This window comes from Danaus plexippus (genome assembly GCF_018135715.1).
Source record: "Danaus plexippus chromosome 29 unlocalized genomic scaffold, MEX_DaPlex mxdp_37, whole genome shotgun sequence".
Lineage (NCBI taxonomy): Eukaryota > Metazoa > Arthropoda > Insecta > Lepidoptera > Nymphalidae > Danaus > Danaus plexippus.
The window spans coordinates 856,853-869,214 of NW_026869858.1; the positions used below are offsets into that span (position 1 = coordinate 856,853).

General features: G+C 35.5%; 1 protein-coding gene across 2 annotated transcripts in view; it reads left to right on the forward strand.

The window, feature by feature from the left end:
- Positions 1–12,362, forward strand: part of LOC116776988 (serine/threonine-protein kinase 10) — a 29,013-nt gene that overhangs the window by 3,954 nt on the left and 12,697 nt on the right. For both annotated transcript variants that reach the window (XM_032670320.2, XM_032670318.2), the window contains exons 2-11: positions 6,241–6,341; positions 6,558–6,683; positions 7,247–7,420; positions 8,220–8,418; positions 8,637–8,767; positions 8,966–9,145; positions 9,653–9,796; positions 11,473–11,554; positions 11,776–11,891; positions 11,976–12,203. In XM_032670320.2, the coding sequence (XP_032526211.2) occupies positions 6,315–6,341; positions 6,558–6,683; positions 7,247–7,420; positions 8,220–8,418; positions 8,637–8,767; positions 8,966–9,145; positions 9,653–9,796; positions 11,473–11,554; positions 11,776–11,891; positions 11,976–12,203 (1,407 nt within the window). In that variant the 5' untranslated portion in view covers positions 6,241–6,314. The remainder of the gene's footprint in view (positions 1–6,240; positions 6,342–6,557; positions 6,684–7,246; positions 7,421–8,219; positions 8,419–8,636; positions 8,768–8,965; positions 9,146–9,652; positions 9,797–11,472; positions 11,555–11,775; positions 11,892–11,975; positions 12,204–12,362) is intronic.

A 12,362-nucleotide genomic window follows, 5' to 3' on the forward strand; every position in this document is an offset into this window, starting at 1 on the left:
CCTACGTCTATACAAATGTTCACAGCTCGGAATAGCCCTCGTCAAATACGTTGAAGTTCCTGAAAAATATATTCATTTGCGAACTTGTTTTTCTTTTTTTTTAATTCGGTCATTATTTTTAGTCATACACCCGTCTTCTATCTTTCTAATATAAAAAATATATATTAATTGATATAATAATGTACATATTCTAAATACATTATTTTTTTTGTATCTTAATTAAAAGTGGACTTTCGTACGAGCAATCATCACCGGATACTATTGTACCGGGCTAACCGGATGCTACTACTGATACGTCACTTCCGGTCGTGTATGTTTGAAAGCTGGTAGATGTCTTTTAGTATCAGCTCTGAAAAAATATCACAGAGACATTTTTTTTATTATTTAATAAAATAAAAATGTCTCTGATTATATATAATACTAGGAACCAGCCCCGGCTCCGCAAGGGCTCTTTACGATAAATATAAAATAGCCTATTTAATTTTGAGAATTACTAAATTTATGTTGTGATAACTTTCAAACGGTGCGCCTGATTTTAAAGATTTAAAAATAATTTACTAATACTGATGTAGGCTTGAAAATGAAGTAATTTATTTTGAAAGGACTTAATACCGTATTTATGTAAATAGCTTTCCAATAAACGCTTTAGGAATGCCAATTTTTAGAAGTTGTAAAATGGATATAGTATGTTATTCTTAAGGTATAGACATATGCAACCGCGGACTTTTTTGTAGACCCATATAAGATACACAATTCCACGATATATTATTTGTTATATCTCAAAGATTTTTATTCGTTAAAAGCTCTCAGACGGCTCATGTCTTCCCGACATCTTCCACAAATATCGTTAATGTACACACAAGTAAATACAAAACATTAACAAATTATATACTAAAACCTTCCTCGAGAATCACGCTATCGAGTGCGGACAACTGTTTGATAAGCGATTCTGTAGTTTTTCCGTTTATCGCGAACAGACGGACGGACAGACGCGGAGAGGGACTTTGTTTTATAATATGTATATATATATGTGTGTGTATGTGTGTGTGTGTGTGTGTATGTGTGTGTTGTACACATGTACATATCTGTATCAGGAGGGAAATCCTATATTATTTCCATTAAACATTACAAGTGTCCCTTCATTGATGTCCAGGTCTCGTCTTAAACATAAACACACGGACACATCTTCATTCAATATGAACTAACTGCAGTTTTACGCGCGTACGTATGTATATTATATACTTTATTTATATATCAAATGTACTAGACAAAGTCGCGGGCAGCACCATGTAGTAACCGTATAATTTTTTAAATCTACCGTCATTTCAAGCGGAAGTTAAATCAGTTCAGACGTTTCTAAGGTTACCGGGACAATCACATTACATTTTTAGACCCGACCGTTTCCTTTAAAACCATTTTAAAAATATTGCTACATAGATGTTTGTGTAATGATGTCTTTTATATTAAATCGATATTCATCTAATACATCATCATCATCAGCTTATCGGAGCCCGCTGCTGAGCAAAGGCCTCTTCTCACATGGAGAAGGTTAGAGGATTAATCACCACGCTCCCTCAAGGCGGATTGACGATTTCAAACTTATAAATTGAAATTATAAGTCCAGGTTTCCTCACGATGTTTTCCTTCATGGTCTGTCAGTTTTGTCTGAATACTCTTAGAAAGTACATATGACTCGGAAAAATGACATTGGTACTTGTCAGGTTTCGAACCTTCGCCCTCATGCACGAATGGCGGACCTTATCCTCCAGGCCACCACGACTGATATATATAATTTTTTTTTTATTAAGAAATACAGTTAAAAATTCATAAACACGGTCGGGATACGAATCTCCAGCCACCGGAATATAAAGTCGAAGTTTCTTTAACGACTGAGCTAACGTGCCTTTGTATACGACCTACCTATCAGTTAAAAAAGTTAAGGGTGCACTAAAACAAAAATGTCTCTTAAGATCATAATAAAATATGTATTTCAGTAAGTCGATATAGTCTATAAGAAGTCTTTACGTGGGGTGAACCAAAAATAAACACCTTACTTGAAAAAAAATATATTATCTTTAGCGAAACGAGCACACCACGAGAGACTTAAACTTTCAAACCGTCAGTGTATAAGTCATAAAGACAGCAGGCTGAGTGTGAATTGACTTAGTCTCAATGAACATGTTTATTTGCTGATCACGATCAGTGTTACTACAAACCACACTAAGAGATACAGCTTGATACACGCTTACTATATGTACAAACGACATACGGAAAGTATAAAGTTTTTCATTCATCAATCCTTGCACATAACAGTATTGACGTAGGTTATGTAACGAGGAATGCTAAAGCATTCGTGGGCAGTGGCAGAGCCTAGCTGTAGTCAAGTTACTAAGTACTACAATTAAAAAGCTTCAAGTAGGTACGGAGAAGAATTTTGTTATAATATAAACGTATTGATATATTTATCTAAGAATTTTTATCGTAAAATTCGGTTTTGATGTAAATTTTTTTAATTTGTACCAATTCAAAGGAGGCTGTGGTGATGTCATTGGAAAAGTATGACCTTAGAACAGGTTTGAATTGTCACTACATACTATACGCATCACGTTTCTTATTCAGTGACGTTAATATAATGTGAGGAGAGTTATGAATGAGAGACTTAACGCTCCTTATGTATATATATATATATATATATATATATGTGTGTGTGTGTATGTATACACATCATATAATGTATAATGAGACATTACTCATTGATTCCATAAATCAGTAAGTTAACATTTTTTAATGTCCAGACTAATGAGTTAGATTGGTTTTTCTTGGACTTAAAAATGTCGTATTCGAAAATGGTTCGCTCTTGTAATGTAAACGCGGCCATCGGATGACTGATAGCGGATTCAGGTCGCGATTCGATCGTCTTAAGGTATGGTTCACGTACATAACAGGAGCGGAATACGCGTAAAAATTTATAGAATATACGATAATACATTTGTTTATAGGAACTAGCTGATACAGACATTAATTTAAAATTCATATATAGATGTAACGAAGATGTTATAAAATAAGAAAAAAAATCAACCTTAAAGTGACGCAAACGCTTTGGAAAATTGTTTTTTTTTATTATGGTCTATGTATGGAAACTTAATTTCATCAAAATCGTTTCAGCCATCGAACTTTAAAGTTTCAAACGTACACACATTAATATAATAAACATAGACGAAGTCAATGAAACAAAACCGAAAACAATTAATTTACGTGTAGTCATTATTAATGAGGACTTATTGTATGTTTGTTCGTTTCACTACAATACAAGAACGCTGCACCTATTTTGATGAGATCTCAATTTGAAAAAAAAATGCGATAAAAATCTGTTGTTCCAAGTGCTATGAATATTATAATGTATTATTTATATTTTTTTACTATGTTATAGTAAACAATGACATCATGCAAGTACGTCATATATGCATATGCATGAGTAATCTCCTAAATTACTTATTCACACACAATGGTATGCGTTTAATGTGTTTCCTATTTAATATATAAGGAACTATTTTTCCCGTTGTGTATATATATATGTGAACATTACTCAATGTGTGTGTAGTTACTCAATATTAAACAATTTTGATTCGTATTCTACTATGGAACATAAAATTATTAATCACGTTCGAGAATCGATAGTACGGTGACATCTAGTTGTCATTAATTAGGTATATATTATTGTACATTTGTGTTAACTTAGGTTAATAAAGAATATATAGTGTGCCATTTGGTATGTGATTTTTTTGTTTAGATATATATGGATATGGAAAAGGCAGATTAAACTTCAAACTGCCTAAAACGCTTCCGCGTTACGCCAATACTGCGTATTGATTAGAAATTCCCAAATGAAATTCGCACAAAACCGAGTAAAAGTATCAGTATGTGACATAGTTCATATAGATTAGAGCCTGGGAATGACGCGGCTTTGTAGCGGGTTCGATTCCCAGCGGATGCGTGACGCGGATCAGATACGGCGTCTCCGGTTACGGCAGACATCGATACCGTGTCTGGACTGGAGTGACGTCCTCGTATGGGAAACATCTCTCAATGATATTACCTACCTTTATAATTTACAGGTGGTGAAGTAGATCACGTGATACTATATGGCATGAAGTCACGTGACCCGAAATGACATGACGTGACATTTCGTGACGTTCATAACGTGTTGTGACATGACATGACAGTGACATAACCTAACGCGCAGTGACGCGATGTGACATGACATTGACATGTCGTGACCTGTCTTGACGTGACATTTAAATTCTTTATGTAATCCTACAAATTTTTAGGAAGTATTTTTAATTTTTCATGTATATATAATTAATTGTTAATTATAATACAATGTATAATACATGTAGTCCGGTTGTTGACTATCGCACATTATCGCTGTTAGAGGAAACGTTGACTCATCATATATCGCAGTGACGATGTTTAGAATATAATTGTATGACCGATCGCGCATAAAGAGGTTAGCATTTTTTTACACAATATACGTATTATTGAAAATCGTTGCAAAATATCATATTTTTAGATTTTATTCCTGTATCTACTAAATGCGTTTTTTTTATAAATAAATTTGCAATGTCGATGAATCATTACGTCACATGCAATACGTAATAATATTTCGCATTACACTCTTTTTTGGAGTTGGTACGAACTTATCTTGACGAACCGGGATTCACACTCGCGTACGAGTCGCGAGACGAGGCACGAGGCGAAGCACAAGCTGACAGTTTAAATAGTCGCTAGAGAGTGTATGTGAATTACGAACGATTCCAGTCTCAATACACTCGTAAAAAGAACGATTATGTTGTCAATTGACTTGAAGGTAGACATACAGCTCAATGACGTATTCTGGCCTTTGATGTGGAAAGAAAATATTGGCCATAATTTTTCTAACAATGACAGAGATACCATAACAGCTAAGAGTTTAGAAAAAAAAATCTATAGTAAAGTATTTTAAATTAATTCGTATACATTAGTATGACATAGTAATGCTGTTCTGGATTTGTAACCGCGGTCACGGATCCCAATAGAGATCCGTAGATACGGATTTTTATACAGAACACTAGTTCATTATTCAGTAGACATATTTTCCTGTCTGTTGAAACGGCAGTTCTATTTTTCCTTTATGGTCCAAGTACGAGGACTTGTTCGAATTGCTGTTAAGGTCATTGAATAAATATTTTAATTAATATTTGTAATAAAACGTTTTGTTTCGTAATATTTTTTTTTTTTTTTAATTTTATTGTCTATGGTTTGATATTATGTTTGTAATGAAATTAATTTTATAATAAAAATGTTATTTCGTTAATACATTAAATATAAAATGTGATTTTACTTATTATAATTAATAAGTGTTCGTTTATAGCGTAACTCGTGGTGGCCTGGAGGTTAAAGGCCCGCCTCTCATACGTGAGGTCGCGGGTTCGAAACCTGGCAAGTACCAATGTGATCTCTTCCGAGTCATACGTTCTTTCTAAGACTATTTAGACATCACTGACAAAGGGTGAAGGAAAACATCGCGAGGAAACCTGGAGTTATAATTTCGAATTATAAGTTTGAAATCGCCAACCCGTCTTGAGCGAGCGTGGTGATTAACGCTCTAACCTTCTCCATGTGAGAAGAGGTCTTTGCTCAGCAGTGGGCTCCGATAGGCTGATGATGATGATAGCGTAAAACTTTTATCGTCTAACTAAGCACTTAGGTGCGAATTGATGCGTACTACAAGTTTTGCACTGCACACGAAGCGTTTCCCGTCTCTGATTCAACAATGTTATTTTATATTATAGTAACGGGCTATGATTTATTAATGTAAAAATAAACTGTTAACGCTACGTTTGTAGTGTGACGATGTAAACGAAAGTTATTTAAAAAATATATATAAATAAAATTATTCTCTATAATTCCTGCATTTAAAACTTTCTACTATATAAATAAATACTACGACTAGTTGTAACTAGAAGAATTTTTTTATAGAAATAGATATATTTATACCTTTATAAAATAATCCAAATTATAATATTCGAATGACTTATAATGTTTATATACTATCGTAATATATACGTTACAAGAATTTTTTGAAAATAACTGCTGGTTCATCAAATAATATTACTATGTGAAATATAGAAGCTATAGATAATAATGATGCAAAGAAAATAATATATATATATATATATAATGTTGTTTGTTTGTCATCAGTATAAGCGGGAAGGCCTCACCATGTGTACTGGCGGCTGAGACGCCGGCGCGTCTACACGACGCGCAGCAGAGACATGTCTTTCTTCAATAATCTCAAGAAGGTACTGTGACACGGACAAACACGCAAATACATACAAACATTACTATATAAAAAGTTATTTGATTAAAATTCTATTAATAGGAACTTAAAACATATACACAACAAGTAATTACGTATATTATAATAAAAAAATATTTATGAACCAGCGACCTTGATATAACTCACCGCCACTTGTCCAACTGAGCTATCGTGTCACTCATAAAACTGTGTATACCAGGTGCTTCACCTCGGCAGCGGCAATGACGCTAAGAAGAAGAAGGTGTTCAGCAACATTAGGGACAACAGCGATCCCAATGAGAACTGGGACATGGTCGGGGAGCTGGGGGATGGGGCTTTTGGGAAGGTATGATATGACCTTGATATGACCCCATGGTCATGGTATGATCATGACATGGCCGTTCAAGTGGCCAATAATATGATTTTTAATATAACACATCCACAGCTTCTCTGCTAAGTTTCTAATTTTGTATAAGTGGTGCCATCTATTAGTTTGTTAGGAGAATCACATCACTGATAATAATTTTATTTGTACAATAATTTAAAGCAATCCAACGATACTAGATTATATATTAATTTTTTTATTGGTCTGTGTATCCCAAATAGTTTTTGCCAACTATTTAATACATCATGTGCTTATATTATAAAGATTTTTCTATGAAAATGTGTCTATTTATTACCGTTGAATAGTTTTCAGACATAAAACTATATATATATGAGTACATATACATCTCATAATAAATAAGCAGAAATTAATTTAATGTGAATCTAACAGTGTTTTTTCAATATTCACCTAATACATCGATCAAATAAAGATACAGTAGACTGAAACGGCTGTTTGTAGGACAAATATTTTATATGAATTTCAATAATAGACATATGTCTTTCAAATATTAACTATGTTTCCAGGTGTACAAAGCCCAGCACAAGACCACGGGCCAGCTGGCCGCTGCCAAGATGTGTGTTCTGGACAACGAGGACGACCTAGCTGACTTTACGGTCGAGATTGACATACTCAGCGAGTGCAGACATCCCAATGTTGTGGAACTGCATGAGGCGTACTTCATTGATAACAAGCTATGGGTCAGTATGTGCTAGATCGCATACTTTTACGGACGTGTATTGATGATTTGTGATGTAGAGGATCGCGTACTTTTACGGGTAGTGTACAGATCATTCGTGAAGTAATGTTTGTATACTTTTACGGACGTCTATTTAGTGATTAATAATGTATACGGATTGGATATGTATACGGCTGTCTGTTCTTGATTACAAATATTCACAAATGTTTTAGTATGCTTGATGTTACACAAATCTGGCAAAGGTTTTAAATTAAAAGTTTTTTTACATTGCCTATTAAATTATATTTCTGTTATTAAATGTCCAAGCAGATAGATAAGTAAAACACTGTAGGACTTGCACATACGCATACCTCTTTGCCGTCGGATACTTTTACGGATATGGATATCTGGGGTATCATAAGCCATTTGCCTATATTTCAATTTTTTTTTTCAATTATCTTTATGTTCTAACTCTCAAAGAATAAAACTAGAGCCATGAGATAGCTCCTTTATTTACTTTCACGTCCAATTTGTCACTTTTCTTCCCATTAAATGCAATTTTATTGGAATCCGGTTATCCCTAAAACAACTCGAACTCACACGACCACTGTTCTATATAGAAAAGTTCTGCTTACCAATCAGTACATAAGAGTTTGTTTACAAAATTTATCTTGTTTCGTTGGTTTTAATTGACTGCGATATGTGATACATTATTATTTTCTTTAAATCATTTTCTAATTCTATTGGAGATGCTGACAAATATCTGAGGTTCCAGATGAGGTGAAATTTCCTCTACATCTAATCTATCTCTCTACCCACAGATGCTGTTAGAGTATTGTGACGGTGGAGCCCTGGACTCTGTCATGTCTGAACTAGAGAAGGGTCTAAATGAAGCTCAGATAGCGTACGTGTGTCGAGAGATGTGCCGCGGGCTGCAGTTCCTGCATTCAAGGAGGGTGATCCACAGAGATCTCAAGGCTGGGAACGTACTGGCTACCATGATAGGAGGGGTCAAGTTGGGTTAGACTAACTACATATATATGAGCTAATAATCTGAAGTAGAATCTTATAGATGTAAAGTATTGGTACATCACTAGTGTTTTTGTTTTTAACTAGATAGGCATAGATAAAAAATTCACTTTGAATTATTTATGGAGGTAGTATAAGAATGATGATAGTAATTTTATATATATATATTTGGCAAAGATTTCAATACTAATTAAAGTATATAATGACAGCGGACTTTGGAGTATCAGCGAAGAACAAGTCCACCCTCCAGAAGCATGACACATTCATCGGCACCCCATACTGGATGGCTCCGGAGGTGGTGCTGTGTGAGACCTTCAGAGATCACCCCTACGACTTCAAGGTTATTATAAATTACCTGGCTATGTTTACAAATATACCAATTTATAATGATAAGTCTAGGTGTTACAAACACCATGTATATATATATATATATATATATACATACATACATACATGGTGTTTGTAGAATATTAATACGTGAAGCGATAACTTTGTGAGCCTCTCGTTAAACACGTATATAATGTCATATCTCTGTCAGGTGGATATTTGGTCGCTGGGCATCACTCTGATAGAGTTTGCTCAAATGGAGCCCCCCAACCACGAGATGACACCCATGCGAGTGCTACTCAAGATACAGAAGAGCGAGCCGCCAGCCCTCGACCAGCCCTCGAGATGGAGTAAAGCCTTCAATGACTTCATAGCGAAGGCTCTTGTTAAGGTGGTTACATATAAAGTACATGTGTCTTATGTAACATATAAATAAAAACATTGAGGTACTACTTAGTGTATAATAAGAACTTTCTCGAAGCAATCAGTAATCGAACCTGCGACCTCAACAATATCTCGATCCATTTCTTCTCCACCTCAGCTATCGTGTCTTGACTCAAGACCTAATCATATGATATATTCAGTAGTCACATCGGTGTAGTGCTGCCATCTATCAGGTTATAAGAGAGTCCTAATAAATTTTCTACCTTTGCAGTACAAAAGAAGCAATGTGTAGATATTTATTATCTGTGGTTGAATACCACAGATAATAAATTCCCATAATTATGTTTTCTTTATATAGTATTTCAATGGTTGTTCAATTATAATTTTAAGCGTCCAATAAATAATGTCAATATTTTAAAAACTATATATGTATGTAAATGAAACTCTAAAGATCTAACTATATATATATATTTAATTTATGTTTGTATGTTAAAAGTTTTTCATTCACCCCCAGGATCCAGAGAAGCGTCCAACAGCGCTGGAACTGCTAAAACATGAGTTCATATCCTCAGAGCTGGACTCGAAGCCACTGAGGGAACTACTGCTGGAGTACAGGGCGGAGGTCGTCGAGGAGGAACTGCTGGATGATGATGCAGAGGTACTTCCAGCAGTCCGTCTGCATATATATACACATATATACATATATTTATATAAAAAAATACTCCATCAATATATTGTATAGGAATAATAACGCTTTAATCTACGGTGTGGTAATAATATACTGATACATCACTATTTGTCGTACAAAAGATTTATGTAATTTAACTTTTCTAATTGAAACTCTTTGCTTGATTTCAATGTATCTGTCAATTTGACGTTATACAGTATGTTGCTATACTGTATAATAATATGAGCAAGTGGTGATGTTGTCGGACACCCTGTGTATATAATACTAACGAGCACGCTGTAACACGCACACGGACAGACGAGGGCCCGGAGGAGGGCCAGGGCTAATAGGGAGCACTACCAGAGAGTTGGTTAGTATACAACACGCTGACACACACACACGCTCATACACACACACGCTGACACACACACACACGCTCATACACACACACATACACAGAGACGGAAACAATACGTAGACACATACACACGCTAACAAATACACACACACGGACAGAAACAACACATTGAGACATACACATACATTTCAACACTCGCTCACACATTAAAACAGTGACACACAAGAATAGATACATACGCACACTAACACACACACACACACAAACTGAGCCAAAAACAAAACATACATACACACATACAAAACAATAAATAAATACAACTGTTTAACCTTAGTATCAGTATCATACGTCAAGTGACACAGTTTTCTAGTTTTGTACGGTCTAACGTATAGTATCCCAAGATTTCAAATCTTTGCTATAATATTATGGTAGTGTAAAACTAATTCTTAATTCTGTAGTATGTTGAAAATAATATATGCGATGTGGAATATAAACTAACATACTTATATATATAAATATATATATAATTGTATTTGTAATGTTGTTTGTGTGTAAACATTGCATGCGAATCATGCCAGCCAGAGCCTCCGCAGTTGTTGAAGGTCAGTTGTAACATATACACTCATACAAGAACTATAATAATATATATATACAGCTCTGCACTTACCACAGGTTGCATCGACACTACAAACGTAGCGTCAGCAGTTTGAAATTCATAACTTCTCACATAATACTAACGTATTATTAATCGTGAAACGCGAAACGCTGCGTATGTAGTTCGACGTTGTATACTTGTGTTAAGCATATAAATTATATACAGGCTGCTCCAATTAATGTGAGATTTTGAGTTGTGAATAGATGATCTGGTATTTTTAAAACATATATATGCTTGTTACTAACAAAAATAGCTTAATAAGGGTGTGTTCACATTAAAACTGCAAGAAGTAGAAGATAGAAAATAAATAAAAAGTCATTATAATTATTTTACTGCTTACATTGTGTGTACTCGGACTTAATGTGTGAAATGACAGTATTTCTGTAATTTCCTAAGCAAATTATTATCTGTTTTTTTTTTTTTGCTATATTTCATCATCTGTGGTAATTCAAAATATATGCTCTCAATGACAAGATTGCCGAATAACTCTAATGTTTTTCTGAGTGTGAGTACAAACTACAGCTGAGCTGCAACGGATAGCAGGTCTTGGATATTATTGAGCTGGAACAAAAAACAAAAAAAAAAGATATATATGTATATTTGTTCCATACATTATATAATAAAGTTATAATCATATATAATTCGCGTTTCTAGGAGCACCGCAGCTCACAGATGCAGGTGGATATGGAAGATGACTCTACATCCGTCCGCTCAGGGGACACGCCGGATATGAAAAGTAAACAACCCTTATATGTATATATATAATACGTTGTGACAGACTAACAGTATATACCCTCGGTCCGTGAGACCGAAACACGTGATATGTATTAATATAATCAAATACATCGGTCTACGAGACCATTTATATTAGCATAATCATTTTACAGCAAGCAAATTCTATGTTTTTTAAATATAAATGTAACATGTGATCATTTAAATTTATTTGTTCCGCGTCAGTGTCCGACTACGAGGCAGGTGGCAAGGCGTCCCCCGCTCCGCCCGCCACAGTCCCCGCACCCGCCGCCGCCACCAAGAGAGCGCTGGACGACGCGCCGGCTGACAGGAGGACGCCGGTTGGTGGAACACTCATACACAAAGACACGCGCGAGCGCGCGCCAATCGCTATACGTCACTATGAGCTTATCTTCAATCCTCAGGCACCCAAGAAGGAGAAGGGACCGGCGCCCCCCCCGCCCGCTGGTCCGCCGTCGTCCCCGCCCCGCGCGCCCCGCAAACAGCCCGCACCCCCGCCGCCCGCTACCATACCCGCACCGCCCACGGCGACCACAGCGCCTACAACCACAACACCGCCCACGACCCCAACCCCGCCTACAACGACCACAGCGCCCACGACAACAACGATCGCCGGTGACATAGTGGAACAGGTGACACTTACAATTAATATCAACATGTAAATTATAAACCAAATTTTTTTTTAATTATTGTGAGCATATATAGGATAAAGTAATAAATAATGTATCGTACAGAACTAAAGTTTATACTATTACAGTCCTTGCGTCCACAAAATGATCATATACATTTAT